At 34.7% G+C, this 23,523-nt stretch overlaps 4 protein-coding genes across 4 annotated transcripts; 3 read left to right on the forward strand and 1 right to left on the reverse strand.

Annotated features, from left to right (window-relative positions):
• Nucleotides 1-3,773: 3,773 nt before the first annotated feature.
• LOC123881902 (prostatic spermine-binding protein-like) lies at nucleotides 3,774-5,871 on the forward strand. The gene is made up of 3 exons (XM_045930658.1): nucleotides 3,774-4,054; nucleotides 5,193-5,257; nucleotides 5,343-5,871. Exons 1-3 carry the CDS (start codon nucleotides 3,941-3,943, stop codon nucleotides 5,674-5,676), a joined length of 513 nt encoding a protein of 170 aa, XP_045786614.1. The 5' UTR covers nucleotides 3,774-3,940; the 3' UTR covers nucleotides 5,677-5,871.
• Nucleotides 5,872-8,738: 2,867 nt separating this feature from the next.
• Nucleotides 8,739-13,293, forward strand: LOC123881903 (ubiquitin C-terminal hydrolase 22-like). Its single transcript, XM_045930659.1, has 3 exons — nucleotides 8,739-9,983; nucleotides 10,197-10,327; nucleotides 12,262-13,293. Exons 1-3 carry the CDS (start codon nucleotides 9,100-9,102, stop codon nucleotides 13,023-13,025), a joined length of 1,779 nt encoding a protein of 592 aa, XP_045786615.1. The 5' UTR covers nucleotides 8,739-9,099; the 3' UTR covers nucleotides 13,026-13,293.
• Nucleotides 13,294-14,358: 1,065 nt separating this feature from the next.
• Nucleotides 14,359-17,150, forward strand: LOC123881905 (heat shock 70 kDa protein 8-like). Its single transcript, XM_045930660.1, has 2 exons — nucleotides 14,359-14,485; nucleotides 15,339-17,150. Exons 1-2 carry the CDS (start codon nucleotides 14,451-14,453, stop codon nucleotides 17,134-17,136), a joined length of 1,833 nt encoding a protein of 610 aa, XP_045786616.1. The 5' UTR covers nucleotides 14,359-14,450; the 3' UTR covers nucleotides 17,137-17,150.
• A 650-nt stretch (nucleotides 17,151-17,800) lies between these two features.
• LOC123922698 lies at nucleotides 17,801-20,305 on the reverse strand. The gene has a single exon (XM_045975397.1). The coding sequence runs from the start codon at nucleotides 20,303-20,305 to the stop codon at nucleotides 17,801-17,803; it is 2,505 nt and encodes an 834-aa protein (XP_045831353.1).
• Nucleotides 20,306-23,523: the final 3,218 nt, after the last annotated feature.

Below are 23,523 nucleotides of genomic sequence, written 5' to 3' on the forward strand. Positions count from 1 at the left end.
TGTAGCTTACAAGCATATGAAGTAGAAGTATTTTTATTATTTTATTATAAAAAAAAAGTAGGAGTATTTTTTACCCACAAGATAACTTTTACTCCACTAAATTTATTCATGTAGCTGATTTTTATTGGATGTTGAGTAAATGACTTACAATTTTACCACAAAGGACAACATAAACAAAAAAAAAAAACTTTTTTAAGTATATGTATACTTACTTGAACCTTTTACTTTGTTTGTCAAAAAAAAAAAAGAAAAACTTTTATTTTGACATAGTATAGTACTTTTTAACCGAGTGTGACAATGCAAAAAATTATCTCAACTCTTCTGATTAGAAAGTAAAGTACTACTAGTAAATAAAGATTCTAGCCCTAAAGGGATAAAAAATTATTCTTGTATGGCGAAGATACCAAATTTAAATTTCTTGGTCACACAACATCTTTACTTTTGCATTTTTTTTAAAATAATAATTTTACAAATAATCAAAAAAGTAATTCAATATTTTACTTTCATGTGAGTGTGACCAAAAATATATGTTGATCGAGATACCACACAAGAATATCTCATGGATACAAGATCCATAGGCCAAATTTAGAAATCAAATCAAAATACATTTGATATCGTAAAACAATTGTTCTAAAATGAGCGTCAATTTTTAATTTTTAAGTTGTACAATCAAACTTTTTTTTTTGACAAATGTTGTACAATCAAATTATTAATGTGTGAATCACTCTCAATACAAAATAAAAAATGTGTGAATCACTCACAAATTCATAAAATTAATTTATTTTTGACTAAAATATATTTCATTTATTAAAATTGTTATTCTCTTTCTTTTACCTATAGTATTTCCTTATTGCGTGTTCGGGTTTTTCACATGACACACGACATGGACGTGCGAATGATTAAAATCTCCAATTTATTGGCTTCACAAAGTCCTAGAGACCATAACAAATCGTTAGTTGGTTCAGTGATGATTGATGTTGGACTCGATAGGGAGAACCATAGTTCGATCCCCTGAAGTCAGAACTAACTCCCGAAACAGATTAAACAGTCCAGTGAGCTGCATACTGGTGGTGAAAACAAAAACAAAAAAAAATCGTAAAGACCATGACGAGATAATAACAATGCCAACACTCTTCTAAACTATGAATTAGTTTACATAAAATAAAATCACAATCAATAAATTTAAAAAACAATGTATTAATGCTTTTTTATTTACATTATATTTATAAAAAAAAAAAAAAAGAGAGGCGTGGAAGTGGAAGTAAATAAATAGGGGGTGAGAAAAGCAATAAAGCAAGTCCAAATTGGTTCCGAAAAACCCTAAAACGGTGGAGTTTGAGTTGAGTTGAGTTTAGTTTCATCAGGGTTTACTCTTTCTCTCACTCTAAAAATCAAAATTAATTTGCACATATCATGTATATAATAACTACATTTTTACTCAAATAATTGCACATCTCAATTTTATAGAATGTAATAATTAATTTGCATTGATGTATATTCCTTTTTGGTCAACCTAGTGGCTAAAAATTCCACTGAATAAGTAATCTCTCTTAATGTCTTAGGTAATCTCTCTCTATAAATACAGAGACTTATCGATTCTCAGAATACAATTCAAATTCATTTCATTATACTCTCTAATCTATACGGTCATAATTTATACAATATGAATACTACAAGGAATATTGCTATCACAATGATATTCTTATTATCTTTCTTTATCTTTACATCAGGTTTGAAACTAATAAGTTAATTTACACTTCAATTTTTTATTTTTTTTTACAATAACATTAATTTTATATATTTGTATTGTTTGAATATGTAGATATGTGCATGGCAATAGAAGGAAGAGGACTTACCGAAAAGTTCCCATGTAAACAGGATGGAGACTGTCATTGTAATGGTGGAGAGAGTGGAAGATGTCTTGGTGGACAGTGTTGGTGTTTTTCACCACCATCTTCTACTAAGAAACATACCTAGCTACTTTAATACACTATATTACGACTTGAGTATTCAATATTGTTATGCAATAATTTCCTTTCTGAATAAAAATTAACACGGAGTATTCTACTACTATTATTATCATAGTTTTAATTTTTTTCTTCTTCTTTTTTTATTTGCAGAAACATAAGTATTAATGTTTGTCTACTTTTCTATTATTCTCATTTGAATATATATTTTAATGCAATCAATTATAAAATATTTGATATATACCACCAATTTTTAAATAATTATGACTCGATTCATTTTTTATCATTTGACCAATTTTCCCTTATATTTTGGGACAGAGCGAGTATATACCAAAAATAATTATAACCTGGTGTAAGAAAATAGATAATCCTTCCGGACACAATTATAAGTAAAAAACACTTTTTAGATTCATTGAAAACATAATGTATCCAGTCTATACTATTAACTAGATACATTATTTTTTCAATAAACTTAAAAAGTAATTTTTTTCTTATAATTATGTGCGGGCAATAATAAAACAGAAAGACACGTTAGTGGGTGTCGTACTAATATAATTATTAGTATACTTAAAAAAAAAAACTTTTTTAAGTATATCTATACTTCCTTGAACCTTTTACTTTGTCTGTCAAAAAAAAAAACTTTTATTTTGACATAGTATAACCGAGTGTGACAATGCAAAAAGTTATCTTAACTCTTTCGACTAGAAAGTAAAGTACTACTAGTAAATAAAGATTCTAGCCCTAAAGGGATACAAAATTATTCTTGTATGGCGAAGAGACCAAATCTAAATTTCTTGGTCACACAACATCTTTACTTTTGCATTTTTTTTAATAATAATTTTACAAATAATCAAAAAAGTAATTCAATATTTTACTTTCATGTGAGTGTGACAAAAAATATATGTTGATCGAGATATCACACAAGAATATCTCATTGATACAAGATCCATAGGCCAAATTTAGAAATCAAATCAAAATACATTTGATATCGTAAAACAATTGTTCTAAAATGAGCGTCAAGTTTTAATTATTAAGTTGTACAATCAAACTTTTTTTTGTTGACAAATGTTGTACAATCAAATTATTAATGTGTGAGTCACTCTCAATACAAAAAAAAAAAGAAAGTGGGAATCACTCACAAATTCATAAAATTAATTTATTTTTGACTAAAATATAATTCATTTATTAAAATTGTTATTCTCTTTCTTTTACCTATAGTATTTCCTTATAGTGTGTTTGGGTTTTTCACATGATATGGCGTGGACGTGCGAATGATTAAAATCTCCAAATTATTTGCTTCACAAAGTCCTAGAGACCATAACAAATCATTTTTTTTGAAGAAACTAAATTAGCCCCCCCAAATTGGCGTCAAAGAGAATCGAACCTCAGACCTTAAGAGAAGCACACTCCCAGGTCCCAAGCCAATATCAATGCACCAACCTAAGTGGGTTTGACCATAACAAATCGTTAGTTGGTTCAGTGGTGATTAGTGTTGGACTTGATAAGGAGAACCATAGTTCGATCCCCTAAAGACATAACTGACTCATAAAACAGATTAAACAGTCCAGTGAACTGCATACTAGTGGTGAAAACAAAAATAAAAAAAAAACCGTAACGACCATGACGTGATAATAACAATGCCAACACTCTTCTAAACTATGAATTAGTTTACATAAAATAAAATCACAATCAATAAATTTAAAAAACAATGTATTAATGTTTTTTTATTTACATTATTATAAAAAAAAAAAAAAGAGGCGTGGAAGTGGAAGTAAATAAATAGGGGGGTGAGAAAAGCAATAAAGCAAGTCCAAATTGGTTCCGAAAAACCCTAAAACGGTGGAGTTTGAGTTGAGTTGAGTTGAGTCGAGTTTCATCAGGGTTTACTCTCTCTCTCTTTCTCTCACTCTAAAAATCTAATCAACAATTCAATACCTATTGTTGACTCCTCTTTCTCTTTCTCTCTCTCGGCAATGGCACTAGCAACGGAATCTCACCTCCCAATTCTCTCCTTCGTTGATCTTCCCTCTCTCCTCCAAGCCGTGGCCGTCGACACTCTTGTTGCTGCCGCTCAATCTCTCGCTCTCGTATTTCTCTCACTCTTTTTCATGTTTCGCTTAAATTCTACCGTTTTTTTTTTTTTGCTTTACTGTGCATATTATTCAGTTAATTCAGTAAACTATTGTCGAAATTAGGGTTTATTGATTTGCTTGCTTGCTACTCTCTGTATTTTGTTTTGTTTTCTGTTAACTGTGAAGTTTCTTTACAATTGTGTTTCATGTAATGTAATGTAATGTAATGTAATGTAACTATATTGAATGTGACTCAAATTGTTTGTTTCTCTTTTAGTCACAACAAAGTATGAAGTAATTTAGGTTAAAAAATAAGTAAATTAGGATTAATGATGCGATGGTTTGCTATAGTGTAATTTGCCTGGTCTGTGAAACACAAATGCAACAGACACTTACAAGTCGACACCTATAATAATTTAAGAAAATTACATAATTCAATGTAATCATAAGTGTCGCTGTCAGGGTGTCGGACACCGACGAATGAGAAGTGCCCGTGCTTCATTTGCCCTGTGTGTTGTCTGTGGCTTGTGTCTATGAAACACTGACACCGATACATCGGCACTAATACTAATTTAATTTAAGAAAATTACATAAATCATAAGTGTCAGTGTCGGATACACTCGATGTCCGATTTCAGGATACACGCCTAGTTCGAGGAGTTCCCGTGCTTCATAGGCCTTGTTTGCATGCTTGAATTTTGTCTCTTGCTTTTCATTCGGAGCATTCTATGCGATTAAATTTTTTAATTCATTAAGAAGGAAATGTATTGTGCAAGAAGATCATGAGTTCTTCTATGCTATGAAAGATCACGAGTTTTCCCTTGCCCGTTTTTGGGGATTATGAAAATAGCCATTATTATGTTTGCTTTTTGTATCTATTAATCACTATCTTCTTTGAGGGTTTCGTCGTCTTTTTCGAAAGCTATAATTTTTTTTTTTTGCTTCTATTGTTTCATTTTTTAATATGTGCAAATATTGAAACTTCTGTATGATAAGTGTGTTCATCTGTATGTCACGCTCACAGCCTCACAGGTTTATTTGGCCTAAGATATCTATTTCATGATGAGATTAAACTAAAGTATCCTTGGAATTTGTATGCTGTTGCATTCAATTTGGTAAATATTTGTATTTACTTCTTTTTGTTTTCTACCCAGATTGGATATCTGTTGACGAATGTCCCTAGTTTGGTGTCTCCAAATTTGACTGCTATGGATTCAAGGTAAGAACAAAAACATGCACCTCAGCAACTGATTTAAAGGTAACACAGTTGTTGCTTATTTTTATCCTTGTTAAATCCTTGTCAGGTTTCCTTTAGAACACCTTCTTGGGAAGAAACCTGCTTACTTAGAAAACAAGAGTGATACGGATGATGATGACGAGGATGACGACGACGACGATGATGATGTACAAGATGAGGATGACGACGGAGACGAGGAAGACTATTCGGGTGATGAAGACGATGAAGAAGGGGATCCCGAGGATGATCCTGAGGCTAACGGTGCAGGAGGAAGTGATGATGGGGATGATGAGGATGGCGATGAGGAAGATGATGAAGAAGATGGTGATGATGAAGAGGACGAAGAGGAGGAAGAGGAAGATGAGGAGACTCCCCAGCCACCAACTAAGAAGAGGAAGTGAGAATTGTATTGTATTAGTAGGAAATTGGTTCCATATTATGGTCTGCATTTGAGTTGAGCTTAGTGATTAGGACTGATAAATTAGCAACCTTAGTGAGTGAACTTGCTTCGCTTTATTTATATGTCAATTATGGAAATTGTTATATTAATGTTTCTCTTTGTTTCTACTTTAAGTTCTGTCCAGTTATTATCGTCAGTGAGTGTCATTTGAAAAAGTTAATTGCTTTTACAATCAATCTTGGCAAGTTTTTCTAATACTATATTAATCTCTGGATCAAGCTCCTCTAAAGTGAAGTGAGTAATATCAAATCCTTGATTTGTACACTTTCCAAACCACTCTCTGGATGAAGCTCTTTAATCTCCAGTTTTAGCTGTGATATTAATCCTTTTGTTGGCTGTTTATCCCCTTTTGGGATCAAGGTAAAGGCTCTTTGTATATCTCTAATCTAGGAACTACTGATATAGTAAAAGTTCTTGTCAAAATTGAAAACAAATATGTCATGATCTTTGTCATGACACCGCTGGCTAATGTGTATTCGTTTGTTGAGTCCTTAACCCTCTGAAGTTAGGAGCATTTGTATGCGTCTCTATTCGACATTATCTCATGGTATTTAAGATCTGTAAATACAGTACAATTGAGAAGGAAGAGACATTTCTCTTAAAAGAAGTAAGATTGTATAAACACGACTTTCCATATCTTAAACTTTATGACAAACCTGATCATATTTCATAATACAATACAATGTGTACCTCTCTTTTTGTTTAACAATCGTTATCACTTTCACACAAACATCTTTCTATAGCCATTTCCGCATCCACCAAACTTAACACATTTGCAGAAGTTATGAATCATGTGAGTTGGGATGATTCCATCAAAGCTAAACCGTTGGCTTGGACAAGGACAATTGAATTCAAATGGATAATAAACAAAAAGAAAGGCATGTGGATAGTTGACCTTGAAGAAGTATGAAGTGTGGCCCATTGCTCAAGGTTATACTATTATCACGCAGCATTCAATTCAATTATTAACAGGATCAACCAAATATGACATTTGAGACCAACCATTTTACTCCATAGCAATAATCTCAATAAAGAAGTGGATATGCAACATTGATTTGTAAGGTGTACCAGAATTTTATTTATTTATTTTTCTTGTCAACAACCGGAAATCTTTTTTTGTTTTTTTTTTTACTAAACAACCGGAAATCTTTTGAAAAATATAATTATAGAGTAATAAGTCAATTTAGTCCCTAAACTATCACTCTCTCACCAACTTAGTCCATAAACTATTAAAAACAACTAAAAGGTCCCTAATCTCTTTTTCATCCGTCAATTTAGTCCCTAAATTATCACTCTCTCACCAACTTAGTCCCCAAACTATTAAAAACAACTAAAAGGTCCCTAAACTATATTCACATCCTTCAATTTAGTCCCTCATAAACATCATTTTATGATTCCTAACAAACCTGTTATAATATCTCCAAGGCACTTCTTAACACACTGACATGAATGAAAAAAGCTAGCTCCTACTAGTATTACCAATAACACAACCAGCCTGCAAATATAATTCACCATACACATGCTTGGAATTTAATAAGAATTTGTTAGCATACTACATATAATGACACTTTTGTACCCTTTATATCATCATTATACACACTAACACCCCCCAAAACATTCCTTACAATAACAGAAGAAAATGAATAGAAGGATAAAAAAACTCCCAGACCCGCAAGAAACAAGATATCACAGCATAAACTTCAAACGGATAAAACAAAATCACAAACCCTTACAAATTTACAAAAGTGAGAACAAAAAACAGACCTTATTTTAGCGTAGTCTTTAACAATAAAAGTAAGTGCTCGAGCTTGAGAAGCTTCCGGTCCAATGGGACCATAAAACTCACTAGGATAAGCAGTATTATTAAACCAGACAAAACGACAAGCTATAAAACCAAAAACGGTTGAATCATATCATTTTTTTTCGTAATCTTTCAGTCAAAAAGTTGAATAAAAAATATATTCTGTGTTAAAAAAAAAACCGACAATTGCCACTGTTTTCATACTAAAGATCTCTTTAGTTCTAAATGATTATTCTGAAAGAATGAATTGAGTTCGGCAACTAGAGGTTGTTTTCGTCGAAGCACGTGAAAGAAGAAAAGGTGATAATATTTTAGGGTTTTATAGACAAGTTAACCGAGGACTAAATTGACAGATGAAAAATAGATTAGGGACCTTTTAATTGTTTTTAATAGTTTAGGGATTAAGTTGGTGAAAGAGTGATAGTTTAGGGACTAAATTGACGGATGAAAAATAGATTACGGACATTTTAGTTGTTTTTAATAGTTTAGGGACTAAATTGACGGATGGAAAATAGATTAGGGACCTTTTAGTTATTTTTAATAGTTTAGGGACTAAGTTGGTGAGAGGGTGATAATTTAAGGACTAAATTGACTGATTACTCTATAATTATATGTTGTTTTGAATTGGGTTAAAGTTCATTCAAACAAGAAGACTTCACACCTAAAAGTCTAACATCGCACATGTAACCTCCTCCAAGGATAATCACCGCGTGATGGACGCCCCCCACTCCATCCACATAACAGTAGAAACTACTTGACGATCGTTTCTCCACGAAACTACTCACCTCAATGGTTCAGTCTCCCATTGACTTGAACATTTTTTTTTCTCTCTACAACACAAAAAAATAACAAGCGAAATAATATTTTAATGTGAGATCAAGATGAATCATTAAAATTAAAATAGATGTGTGATTTTTTGGATAGAAAATGATCATAATTATGACATTTGACACCTCATTGTGATTTACTAAGAGATTAATCTCTATTCATAATAGTTAAGTCAGAACCTAATTACCCAAAACACTTTATCCCTTCTAAAAAAGTGTTTTGTTTAGGGAGAGAAATTTATTTTCTTCCTACGAACTTAGCTTAACAAACTTTGGATTATTGAGGGGGCTTTCCTCTTTCAATAGATTAAAAGAATAAAAGTCATTTTATATATGAAAATGTCAATACTATTCGATCAAACATTCTTACAAGGATTCAAATAAAAACGTCACAATTATTTACAATATTATTTTTTTCATAGATAGACGAAAAGACAAAACTTGAAAACTTACGTACAAGACAGGAGTTCGAGATTCGATCATGAGATCCCAATTAACAATTTCAACATTTTATAAGAAAAAGGTGAATGAAATAAATAAAAAATGACAATTGGTAAATGAATAAACTTAATAAAAAAGGAAAAGAAAAATAGTGTGCGAAGAAGTTGGGATGGGAGAGAGTAAAAGTAGGAGCTAGCAGCCAGCAGCTGAACACCATATTGAGTGAAGCGCAGCCCCTCACAAACAAATCTCCATTCTCTCCCATTCCCAATCTCAGCCGTTCATTCTCCGATCCATGTCCTCCAAAATCAACGGTCAGATTTCCCCACAGCCATGTCCCCACTTGGCCGAGTTCCGCCGCACTTCCTCCAAACCATTCCTCTCCCTCCACAACTGCCTCCGCATCAAACCTCCCGGCGGCCGTGCCTCTCTCCGCCGCGATCCTCACGAAATTCCTCACTGCACCGCCTGTGGTCTCTCCGCTCCTTCCCGCCTCTACGCTTGCATCTCTTGCACCGCCGTCTCATGCCACTCCACTGCCACCGGCGTCATTTCACACGCCGCCGCACATGCCGCCTCAATGTCTCCCGGTCATCAGATCGCAATCGACGTCGACCGCGCCGAACTCTTCTGCTGTGCCTGCCGCGATCAAGTATACGATCGCGACTTCGACGCTGCAGTAGTGATCGCACAGACAGTCGCATCCACTCTCGGCAGCGGCGGAGAATCAAAACTGATCCCTACGCCGCATCCGGAGAATCTCAGAAAGCGCCGCAGAGTAGATTATCGTCCTTCAACTCCGGATCTACGCGAGCGTTCTTTGATCGGAAGCTGTTCTGCTCCGATCGACGGTTCCGGTCGTTCTCCAGATTTTCCACGGGGATTGCGGGGACTGAACAATCTCGGAAACACTTGTTTCATGAATTCAGTGTTGCAGGCGTTGCTTCACACGCCACCGTTGAGGAATTACTTCCTGAGTGATAAGCATAATCGGTACTTTTGCCAGAAAATGAACAATGCCGACGGTGATGATTCTGTCATAGCAACAAGGAAGAAAAATGGAGCTAACAATGGGAATAAGAATGGGCGAATATGCTTAGCTTGCGATATGGATGCTATGTTCTCTGCTGTTTTTTCTGGAGATCGTCTTCCCTATAGCCCCGCAAAGTTTTTATATAGGTTTGTGGAGTTAATCGGCGCCATGTAAATGTTGTGTGCTATGTTTTATAATATAGATCAGATACATTATTTATTTAAAATGCTATTTTTTTTTTTACTTATAATAGTGACAGACGGGTGTAGATATGTTACTTTTTATGTATGAATTGCTGTTACTGAATTCATGTAATTATTGTAAGTTTAGCTCTCTGAATTGTTGTTATTGTGTTTCAGTTGGTGGCAACATGCCGCCAAGTCCACCCTTGCAAGTTATGAACAACAGGATGCGCATGAATTTTTCATTTCAATGCTGGATGGAATTCATGAAAAGGTGGACAAGGATCAGCGTAAGCCGCATAGTGAAGGTAATGTATTCTAAATGAGTTATTGTTTTCATTTTCTTTGAAGTGCTTAATTACAACAATGTGTTATTGTCCCTGTTTTGAATTTTTGTATTTGGCTGGGAGAGAGGAGGATTTGGTTCGATTTTATCGCAAAAGAATTTTTTGTATGAATGAAGTCGCTTATTCTATTATCTTCTGTAATTTTTTATAAACCGAATATCAACATAAAATTATAACTTGTGAAATATATCAAAAAATTTAGATTTGTACTGCTAGAATCTGAAAGGTGGCTTCTTTTGGTTAATACAACAAAATACTAATTTTCTAGATAATATCAAATCTGCTAGGCTTGTTTCATCTAACCTTTGTGGAAGGTGTGGTTTATTTGGTGTTTTTGTTCAAATCTTTAAGGTATGTTTGTTTCCGTGGCTTAAAGTCATGGTTAAGGTGTCATTAAAAAAATTAATATAGCTATGACGGCTATGGATGTCATTTATCTTTAATAATGGTAAATGGTGTTATTATTGTGGCGGGTGGACTTCTGCAATGACCAAAGCCTACATTATCTCACCTCAATCCCTTGTTTCGTAGTCAAAAATTAACTGTATGGTTTTATAGTTACGAGAGAATTTGAATCTTAAAGGGTAACAGGATACTGACATTTGGTATTGAGCAGTATCATTAGATTTTCAAGAACATAAAACTTTAGATGGTATAGAAGATTAATCTGCTACCCATATCAACAGATGGTCAATAGAGAGTGTGGTTGTCTTGCTTTCTTCAATGTTTTCATATTTTTAGTTCTCAAAATGATTTAGAATAATCTTTAAGATAACATAGTTACCGTAACATTGAAATGCAGGGGGAGGGTTTAGATCTCTTGCTTGTTGCCCTAGGAGTTGACATTGATCAAACAATTATCGCCTTTTCTCAATCACAACCTGTGCTATCTTGATGGTGTTAGCGGCTACACTCCAGTGAGTCTCAGTAAGTCAATTTTGCCTTTAGCCTATTCGATTCATCTTATAGAAGATTCTAGATCGAATGATGTAGATGTTAACTCCACCTTTTTCCATTTTTAGGCTCTATTAATTAAACTATCCTTGCCTATCCCCAAGAGAGGCTCTATTAGCTAAACAAGGCCTGTCTATGCCTGAGAGAAAGTTGCCTTAGTTTGTTAACCCCATAAGGGTGATAGAAGTATAAAACTGGGTTTTCTAAATTCTTGGCTAAGATTTTAGCCCTGAAAGAATCTTATGCGGTTCTTTCTACTTGATGTGTTATATCCCACATAAAACACCAAAAGTTTTTCTGTTGTTTGTACAGTAGTTATGTCTTCCCAGTTTCATTGCAAGTTCCCTGCCCTCCTTATTCTCAATCAGAAGCCCAGATTTAGGACCCTGTTAATTCGAGATTCGGCTCACTGTTACAGAATGTGTTTTGGATTGGACTCCTGCATAGAGGGATTCTGGATAACACTAAAATACATCCGGTTCTTAATTGTGGGGTGCAAAATTTTTAAGAGGCTATAAGATGTGAATTTTCTTTAGATATCTACAGAAAATTTAGTATCATTGAAATTATTCATGCTTGATCTGGTAATGACACGAAGGCAATTTAAAATGGTAGTGAAATATTTGTTTCAAAATGTGGAGATTGCCAAGCTAGAATGTTAGTCATGTATATAGTGCCTCAACTCTTCTAGCTCTACTTTTGATTTTCTCTATTTTATTAAGAAAAGAATAACTGCCTTTTTTTGGGGGGGTTAATATCACATCCCGCCTTTTGTCTTATTTTTTATTATCCTTAAACGAACTTATTTTCTACCTTTTTGTGTACTGAAAAGTTCAAACAAAATTGCTGAAATGTGCAAGATCTTCAATGTTAGATGTGCTCTTGAACTTGCGTTTCTTGAAGGTAACATTTTGTGTGACCACATTTCATTGACTGTGCAGGCAGCGGTGATTGTTGTATTGCTCATAGGGTGTTCTCTGGTATTTTGCGATCAGATGTTATGTGTATGGCCTGTGGTTACACATCAACAACTTATGATCCATGCATAGACATCTCACTTGACTTGGAACCAAATCAAGGTGGCCCTACTAAGATTGCTGCTGCAGCTTCCAATCATTCTTGCAATGGTGAGGCTGATTCCAGCCAAAATTGTGGGATATCTACCTTGACGGGGTGCCTAGATAGATTCACAAGAGCAGAAAAATTAGGGTCAAACCAAAAATTCTTCTGTCAGCAGTGTCAGGTGAAGCAGGAAACTCTCAAGCAGATGTCCATAAGGAAGCTTCCCCTTGTTTCTTGCTTCCATATAAAAAGATTTGAGCACTCTTCATCGAAAAAAATGTTAAGGAAGGTGGACCGTTATCTGCAGTTCCCATTTTCACTGGACATGTCACCTTATCTCTCATCCTCTATCTTAAGGAGTCGGTTTGGTAACAGAATATTTCCTTTTGATGGGGATGAACCTGATGCTTCAAACGATCTTTGTTCAGAGTTTGAATTGTTTGCCGTGGTCACTCACTCTGGTAAGCTAGATGCTGGCCATTATGTGACCTATTTGCGATTAAGCGATCAATGGTACAAGTGTGATGATTCTTGGGTTACCCAAGTTGATGAAAACACTGTGAGGGCTGCTCAGGGTTACATGATGTTCTATGTACAGAAAATGCTTTACTATAAAGCAACTGATAAACTGGTTGCCTCATGATTGTCACAAGCGATGGTCCAAATCATTGGTAAATGGTACTATGTCATGGTCAATATCAATTTTTGTCCTAATGATATGCCATGACTATTCCATTCATACACAAGAAAATTAAAAAAACAATGAAAAATATAATTTATTTGTATCACTGTTTGCAATTGTGTATCATTTTTTTAGGAGACGAGAGTTAATACTGGAGCTAGAAACAAGCCAGTATTAATTAATTTATTTGTAACACAGTTTGCAAATAAGTATAATTAATTTATCTGTATCAACCATAAAAAAATATGCATATTCTCAAAAGTCAAAAGTATCATTCTTAAAAACATATATATGTGCGTCAAAAAAAAAACTTATATATGTATGTACCAAAAATAAACTTATTATAAAAAAACCTTATAATAACCTAGAGATATTGTCAGAATTACTTTTTTTTTATTTAGATGGCCAATTAGTTTTGAACGCAATTATGTAATTATTGTTTTTATACTATTTATAAAAATCACTACAATTTTGTAAAAAAATCACTACAATTGACACAATATATATATATATATATATATATATTGTTTCTATTCTAATATATATATATATTAGAATAGAAACAAATACCTATTTATTTCATACCGTCAAAAAAATACCTATTTATTTCATAAATTGACACCACGACTTTTTCTTATTTTTTATTTTATCTGGTAATCACTGAAATGAAATTCACATATAATTGTGAGATCCGGATTCCACGACATTTTTTTAATTATACTTAACGCGCGACCCACGCGGAAGCACGATTATCTTACTAGTTATACTTAATTTTTTAATTTTCTAACAAAAAAAAAAAGTTAATTCTTTTTGACAGAATAAAATTATTAATTTTGATCACTGCAATACTTTTGTTAAGCATAAACAAATTTAATTGAATATAGATAGAGAATAAATTGTTTAATTGCATATGATTGAAAGTGTATGAGGCTGCATACGTCAGTACATAATTTAAATATACAGAGCACAAATAAAATGTCTTATTTGAAATATAAAAGGATGGATTAAGGGTATTTGTCGTACATGAAACATTGAAAGTATGAAAGCTAAAAGATATCGAGATATTAAACTAAACAAATATTTACATTATCATAGCATGCAAAAACATCTCAACAAAGCTATGAAAATTGACAACATAATGAGTACATTTGAATTTTGCATTTCATTCGATTGTCAATTAAAATTTAATATTAAAAAAAAGGCTTTAAAATGTTTAATCAACTTCAAATTTAGACAATGTTTTCTCTATATATCTTAAGGAAGTTAAAGGGCTTTAGTATATATATATAGTGAGTGAATTTTCACTATCAGAATCAGAATCCAATCTAAGGAACTGAAAGAATTGAGAGAGAGACACATCAAGAACTGAAACCTTCCATCCATTTCATGTGTAAAACACGCAGCCCCCGCCATTCTATGAGGTTTGTCTTCTCTTTCTTGTTCAACACTCTTCTTCTAATCTTCCATATGATCAAGGTTCTTCATTTTAATTAATTGCTATTCAAGAAAATTCAATCTTCGTTAGGTTTGTTACACTGACACACATGCAAATGCACAATTGAGTATGAAGTTCAAGAAACATTGAATTGGAATGCAATTAGTTAGTTATGATCATCACTTCATTTTTATTCAAAACTGCAAAATCTTTCCTTTTCATTAGAATTCAAGAATTTGGTTTTTGAGTGTTGAATTAGCTTGCTTGATTTATGGCATGACTTCATTGAAATGTGATTTACTTATTTTTGTTTAATGTGTGAATAAGTTTTGTTGGTTTTTCACAGTATATCTATTAATCTTGATTACTTGTTCCCAAATATGGTGAATTCTCTGTGTAATGTTTTCTATTTTGTAATGAAGAGTGTGGTGTAACTGTGTACAATTTGTGGTCTGTGGTCAGATACTGCACATCGTGTTTTTGTGTGATTTTGGAATGCAATTAGGTATGGTCATGTCTTCGTTGAAATTCAAGAATTTCGTTTGTGTGTGAATAAGTTTGCTTGATTTGTTGCAGTGGCATGTTGCATGATTTCATTGAAATGTGATTTACTTATTGCTATTAATCTTGATTATTTTGGGTCTGTACATGTTCCCAAATGAAGAGTGTGTAACTGTGTACAATTTGTGGTCTGTGGTGAGATACATATACTGCAGCATATCATGTTTCTGTGTATATTTAGGACTATAGAGGAATAATGGTCATTGTTAACATAAATGAATTTTTCAAACAAAGTAATAATTTTGGTACCAAATTCTCAACTTGTTTTTTAAACGCAGGATGACTGAACCTGATGACAGTGATGTCAGAGATGATGAGTATATTGTGACTCTGGCATCTGACAGTGAAACCACCAACGAGGTAAACTTGTTGCCGCCTCCTGAAATACCAATTGGAATTGATATTGGCACATGGCCATGTTGTGTTGCGGTGTGGAATGGTTCCGATTTTGATCTTTTTAGCAACAAAACAAACGAGAACATTATGAAATCAGGTGAAATTTTCAAATTTGATAGCTCTTCTATTGGAGTTATTAGTACTAGTGAAGTCTCACTCTCCCAAGACCAAGTGCATGACATGTCGTATGAAGCTACAATTTACAACATGAGACGCTTGATAGGCAGAATTGATACAGATCCAGTAGTTCATGCAAGTAAAAATTTCCCATTTAGGGTGCAGACGTTGGACATTGGCGTTCACCCTTTAATTTCAGAAAAAATGACCGATGGCTGGAGATATACCACTGTAGAACACGTCCTTGCGGTATATCTGAGTCAACTAAGAGTATTGGCTGAAACTCAACTGAAACGGCCAGTAAGAAATGTTGTGTTTACGGTTCCAGTCTCATTCAATCGATTCCAGCTAAACCGGATATACTATGCTTGTGTGATGGCCGGTCTTGTTGTTCTCAAGCTAATGCCTCAACCAACAGCAGTGGCTTTGTTGTATGCGCAGCAACAACTGCAGGCTTCTTCTTCTTCTTCTTCTTCTTCTCATGAGGATATGGACAGTGAAAGCAACAAAATTGCTCTCATTTTCAATATGGATTCTGGTTATTGTGATGTTGCTGTGACTCTTGCTACAGAAAGAGAATGCCAAATGAAAGCCTTGGCAGGAAGTGCGATTGGTGGTGAAGATTTGCTTGGAAATCTGATGAATCATCTCTTACCAGATTCTAAAAATAAATTCAAAAAACATCTAGATGGGGACAAAGAAATTAAATCAATGAGTATACTTCGAGCAGCAACCCTGGAAGCGATTCATCGACTTTCCTCTCAGACTAGTGTTGAATTTGATTTAGACTTGGGAGATGGTTTGAAGATATGCAAGGTTGTGAAGCGGGAGGAGTTTGAGAAGATAAACAATGAGGTGTTTGAAAAGTGTGAAAGGCTAATCAAACAGTGCTTGCAAGATGCAAATGTAAAAGTTGAGGATATAAATGATGTTATAATTGTTGGTGAATGTTATCATATACCAAGGGTGAAGAATATTGTTACTAAAATATGTAAAGTAACAGAACTTTATAAAGGTATGGATCCTTTGACAGCTTCTGTTTGTGGTGCAGCCGTGGCAGGAGCTATTGCTCCAGCCATTCATCACACCTCTGGGAACTTGGACTTGTTAACTTCTCACGTCACACCTCTTACAGTTGGAATTCGAGCTAATGGCAACAACCTTGTCCCTGTAATACCAAGGAACACATCGGTGCCAACAACGAGGGTTATAGATTTCACAACTATTCATGATAATCAAACTGAGGCATTGATCCTAGTCTACGAAGGCGAGGGACAGAAAGCAGAAGAAAACCAGCTTTTGGGATATTTGAAAATAATGGGAATACCTGCAACACCAAAAGGAGTTCCAAAAATCTATGTGGGTATGGTCATAGACAGTAAAAACGAGCTGAGAGTTATAGCTGATGTTTACATGCCTGGATTGCAGCAACCTGTAATTCCTGCTATTGGAGCTACGATGCCAATGTCAGTGATCGATGATGGGCATTTTTGGCATGCTGAGGCACTAAATAGAACCTATGGTGACACAATGGATTTGGTTACTCTCCTCAAAAATAAATAATATAGTCACGAAGATATCCAGCATATATCATTGTATATTGTTTAGTTGTTTTTTGTGTTTCGTTTCAGCATCAAAGATTGATGTATAGGTCTAATGGAAATAATACATAGAGGACTTCAGTTCTAGTTAACTGTGAATTTACAAGAAAATATGTTCACATCTGTTAGTTGAGAAATTGTCAATTAATAGCAATGATCGGTCTATCTGTTACTCTAGCCTTTCCCCCACACTTAGTTCTAATCATACCTCCATTATATTCAAATTAGAGAACTTAGTCTAAAGAATAAATATTTCAGAGATTTATCTAGACATTACTAAGTTTGACAGTGTTCAAGCAGTTGTGCATTAGGTTGCAAAGACTATCATGTCAAGTATCAAAACAAAAAACTCCAAAAATTTCACTGACCCTACAGCTATCTGCCCTAGCCTTAGAACATGTGACTACTCATGATGATTTATTTTATTATTATTATTATTATTATTATTATTATTATTATTATTATTATTATTATTATTATTATTATTATTATTATTATTTTTTATTTTTTTTTTAAAACACAAAAATGTAAATGTAAAATGTCCCTCCCCCACACTTAAACCAGACAGTGTCCGCAATGTAATCTAAACATAAAGTGAGAGTAAAGGAAGGAACACACCCGAGGGGCTAAGGTGTAGCGGCTGGTGCTTCTATGTCTGGTGGTTTTGGTGGAAGCCCTTCCACACTTTTATGGAGCAGCTTCAACCGCTGTCCTTTTGCTTTGAAAACCTTGCCAGTACCTGTACTTTTAATTTCTATAGCACCAGAAGGAAAAACATTAGTCACGACAAAGGGGCCAATCCACTTGGATCGAAACTTACCAACCATATCTTTCAGGCGAGACTTAAACAGCAAGACTTTTTGGCCAACAGAAAATTTCTTTTTGGAAATCATCTTATCATGGAAGTGCGTAGTCTTTTCTTTATCATGGGAGTGTTTGGTTGGGGCAGCCGGAATGTCAAGAACTTTAACCGTACAGACTGCCTCATTGACAACAACTTCACCTGTATGAATGTTATTATCCTGCAAATCAGATTCAATCTTAGCACAAACAGAGCAAAGGTTAGTGTTAGTAACTAAATCCATATAAAAAACAGAATGTTCTTCCACGGGATGTTTCATGGCATCAAAAATGTTAAACTTAGCGACAATGTCGCCAAACTCCATGGACATGGTTCCATCATAAACATCAACTTTTGTTCTTGCCGTTCTCATGAATGGTCGGCCTAGAATGATGGGTGCCCTGCTGGAATTAGTTTCTCCCTCCATGTCTAGAATGTAGAAATCTGCAGGAAGAATCAAGTCATTAACTTGCACCAGGACATCTTCTACCTTCCCAGCAGGGCGGGCATTGCTCCTGTTTGCTAATTGCACGATTAAACCTGTAGGCTGCAAAGGACCAAGATCAAGGTTATTATAAATAGAAGTAGGCATAACATTAATACCTGCTCCCAGATCAAGCATACAATTTTCAAACTTGTGATCCCCAATGGAACAGGGAATACCAAAAACTCCTGGATCATCACACTTTTCTGGCATGGTCTGACTGAGAACTGAGACATTAGCTGAGGAACCAGTTTTGGGCTGAATGAAAGCAGAAACATTTCGTCCCAAACTGACTCTCTCATTTCCCTTCAACTTCCTCTTGTGTGTGCACAAGTCTTTCAGGAATTTTGCATATTTAGGAATCTGTTTAATTGCATCAAGGAGAGGAATGTTAACCGCACATTTTCTGAATACATCTAAAATCTCCTTGTCTTCCTCAACTGTCTTCTTGATATTTTTCTGTACCCTTTGAGGAAAAGGAATTGGTGGCACATATACTCTTTCTTTTTCGGGTTCGGTCTCAGTTGTAACAAAAGGAGGTTCAGGAGCAGATGATGATGCAACAGTTTTCTTCTTCTTTTTCTCTGGAGCTGGTTCTGACACTCTTCCAGATCTCAAAGTAATTGCACTCACATTCACATTCGGATTCGGCACTGTTTGTGCAGGAAGGTTACCAGAGCCTTGAGCTTGTAGTTGGCCTATTGCATTGGCCATTTGTCCCATCTGCGTTGTCAGGTTCTGAATGCTAGCATATGTTCGTTGTGCCAGTTGCTTGACAAGGTCTTCCAGTGAAGAAGTGGCTGGTGGGGCAGCAGGGGCTGCAGCTTGTGACTGATTCCCATATTGGAGGTTTTGATGATTCCTCCAACTAGGGTGATATTTGTTGGTGGAGAGGTCAGGATTATTGTACCTGTTTTGATTATAAAGGGTTGCTGCTGCTGCATATGCTTGAGGAAGCTCAGTTATTGTTTCATCTTGTAGAATGGGGCATGTATCAGTCGGGTGCTCAGAAGAAGTACAAATACCACACACTTTTGCTGGTTGAGCTTTGCTAACTGCCAACTTTTTCACCAAGGAAGTAAGTTCATCAATTCTAGCATCAAACTTGGTTTCGAGCGCCTTGATGGAGGAAGAGGAAGACTGAATCTCATTTACACTTGCAGAATTATTTCTGGTTGTAAACTGTTGCGAGTTGAGTGACATGTTCTCGATCAAGGCCTTTGCAGCAGCTGGAGTTTTATCAACAAGTGCTCCACCACTTGCAGCATCCAAAATGTTTCGATCCATTGGTAGCAACCCTTCATAGAAATATTGGATGAGTAATTGCTCGGTGATCTGGTGTTGGGGACAACTAGAAACTAGCTGCTTGAATCTTTCCCAGTATTCTGCCAATGATTCGTTTCCCTGCCTAATGCCGCATATTTCTTTTCTGATTAACGCAGCTCTAGAAGCGGGAAAGTATCTCTCTAGAAAGACCTTCTTCAAATCATTCCAAGTTGTGATAGAATTCGGCTCAAGATAGTACAACCAATCTTTGGCAGCACCCTGGAGCGAGAATGGAAAGGCTCTAAGCTTGATATGATCCTCTGTTATACCTTCAGGCCTCAATGGTGTAGAACAAACTACCTGAAATTCCTTCAAATGCTTATGCGGATCCTCACCTGCAAGACCATGAAACTTGGGCAACAAATGTATCAAACCAGATTTCAATTCAAAAGGAATATCAACGTCAGTATATTGAATGCATAGACCATTGTTATTGACATCAGGAGCAGCAAGCTGCCTTAGTGTTCTTTGTTCAGCCATGTTATCAAAAGCAAGTTTAGAATCAAATAAAGTATGCAAAGAGAAACTATGTAAGAATCAGAATCAGACTCGTTAATGAAACAAATAGAAAGAAGAGATATGGTTAAAATAGATTCAAAAAAAATATAAAAACACGAAATTTAGTGTAATTAAGTAAAATAAGAATTTTGGAAATTAGTTTGGAATTTTCTGAAACTATAAAAACAGAAATAAATTAAAATAAAATAGTAAAACACGGAATTTGGACTTTTTAGGTTGCCATCACCTATTTTGTCCCAAAATAGGGGATTTTAAACTCTGATTTTTTTCTGATGAACAGGTACAGGAAAAACTCGATTTAGAAAAGATTTTCCAGAAAACTGTTTTTTTACGAAAACTGATTATTAGGGCACGTAAAATCCAGAAAACACGAGAAAGCAAAGGCTAGAACGCAACCACACAGAAACTGAGTCTAATATTAGCTAAAATCAATTGAGAGTCCCCGGCAACGGCGCCAATTTGATCACCGTCGTTTCGTGATCAAAATAATTTTAAAATAAAAAGTAGTACAAGTTAGTTAACCTTGGTCGTTTCCCAAAGACTCACAATCAGTTTAACAATATTAGGCACAATTCAAAAGCTATAAAATCTGGGGTTTTTGTTTGTGGAAGCAATAACAAAGATTACGAATTTAATTAATATAAAAGCAATCAATCCATTGGTTTTAGGCAACTTTGTTTATCATCTATCATAGGTTCTTATATGAATATTCATACAGTTTATGCTTCGGCTGATTATAGAACTAATTTAACAAGCGAAAATCAGTTTTATAACGAATTCGTTGATTAAGCACCAGCGTGTTCGACTAACTATGGCGATGATCAAGCGTCACCAATAACACAGTTAAAAATCATAACAATAATTCGGCAGCCCTATTTTACAAGCGAAAATAATATAACAATTTCCTATTCAGATTAATTTGAACAAGCGTGAATTAATTTGAATAGTCTCAATGTTATGAACGTGAAACAAAATAATTAAGCATCAATTGCATCAACTCATACACAAAAGAGAGACAAGAAAATTGATATATGATAAGCATAAACATAACGATTTGCTATTAAAACCGAACCTCAAGATTCGAGAACAAAGTTCCTTACACCAATGGATCAATAGAAGTTTAGTTCTCCATGGAAGATGACGGCTGCTCTAGGGTTTGAATATTTTGTGAACAGTGAATGATAACCCTAGCTGCCTTTTTTCGGTTTAAATAATACATGGAACGGGCCTCAAAACAATTGGGCCGAAAAATATAAAGTTGTGCTGAATTAAATTCGTCTGGAACATAAACGCAATTATTTGACACACTTTCGCTCCGAACTGGGTTTTGGCCTCAACATGAAAGTCGTAGCTCTTGATCTCAGCTTTCCAACGCATCTTCCCGCGCCTCAATCCGATATTTGTAACTCCAGTTATGACCTGCGGACCAGAAGGGTGTCAAAGTGCTATTTATTCATAAATTAAGTGCGAAAATAAAATAGAGTTAGAAATAAACTTAAATATAAAAACACCTTAAAATAGTGAAAATAGTAAATTAAACCATAGGAATACACTAGTACAATAGTAGAAGAATGTGCATTAAAATGCACTGATCAGATGTATAGGTCTAATGGAAATAATACATAGAGGACTTCAGTTCTAGTTAACTGTGAATTTACAAGAAAATATGTTCACATCTGTTAGTTGAGAAATTGTCAAATATAATAGAATGCTAAATGGAAAGATAGTGATTTTGTTTGAGATATGCGATTTTGTTGGGTGACTTTTTTTTTTTCTTTGTTCAGAGATATGTCCTCATAATCCATTTGTTGGAAACTATAGTTACATCTCTAATAACTAAAAAAAAAAACTATAAAAAATGATGAATGGACGAGTTATATTTAATGTACTACATTCCAAACTTTGCATTTGTAAACCTTTTCATTATAACAAACTAAACATATTTTAGGGAGAAGAATTTTCTGCTAGGATAGTAAGCTACATGTCTAAGTCGGAGGTAGACTTGAGAAGAAGTTTCAATTTTCAGCGTTTATCTGTTTACTTGCTGTCGGGGAAGCTGTGGAAGATCTTGCAGGCTGCTTTTCTTGCTTTACTAGGTTGTAATTTGTGGGAGGGACTGAAATGATTTAATGACCTCTAGTTTTTACATGTAATGGTGTAATATCTAAAGCTTTTTCTGCATTAAATTGAATGAATGTAAGCTATATAGAAATAATTCAATTACAACTTTGAAACACAACTTTGTCTATGTTGCATTGTATTTAGCAACTTGCAGCACAAGTTACTTCTGGAGAATGCTTTCTGATTAGGGTCAGGGACAAATTTTTTGTGAAGTGGCTGGGAAAATTAATGAGCCAGCTTTTAGAATTTTCATAATCTATATAGTAACTGTCTATTTTCCCAAGATTTATTGCAGAAGAACTTGAATCCGAGGTTCTTAAAGATTGGTATCCTTTTGTACTGATTATCTGGTTAATGATTGGAGGGCATGTCGTGACATAAGGGAGTTGCATGTCCCCATCATTTTGCTTGGTGCCTGAATGATCCGAAAACTTCTTGGCATGTTTTTGTCAATTGTCCTCAGAGTGTGATCGTGTGGCAAGAGGTTGGAATGTGAAATAATTCAAACAACGAAATTGACAACTACTAATTTCGCTTCCTACATATTCACAGTGCTGGTTTGGTCTATTTGGCATGGAAGGAACCGAAAGATTTGGGATGATGTTCAAGACAATTTTTATGGTATCATAGCTCGAGGCACCTCTACTTTGGAAGAATGCAATAAATCCCACGGAGGATATAGCAAAGTTAATATTAACACCTTGGCTTCAAATATGACTCGATGGTCTAAACCGTCTTCGGGTTTTCTTAAATGTAATATTTGATGCATCTTTTCCTACGCATCATAATGTTACTGGCATCAATTTATATTTGAGGAATGAGGACGGAGCGCTTATTATATCTGCTAAAATCTGTTTGCTTATCACCATGGGTAGCTGTTCATGAAGGGGAAGCATTGGTCTATATCAAGCATGCTTGAGGATGTTGAAATTAAATGTCAAGGTCATTTTTGAGTTTAATGCTTAGTTTGTGATTGATAGTTTTCATTCTTCTTTAATAATGATTTCTGAGTTTGGCGCTATTTTAGAGAGTCATAGAGTCTTGCAACTTTATTTTAA

This window comes from Trifolium pratense, linkage group LG4 (genome assembly GCF_020283565.1).
Source record: "Trifolium pratense cultivar HEN17-A07 linkage group LG4, ARS_RC_1.1, whole genome shotgun sequence".
Lineage (NCBI taxonomy): Eukaryota > Viridiplantae > Streptophyta > Magnoliopsida > Fabales > Fabaceae > Trifolium > Trifolium pratense.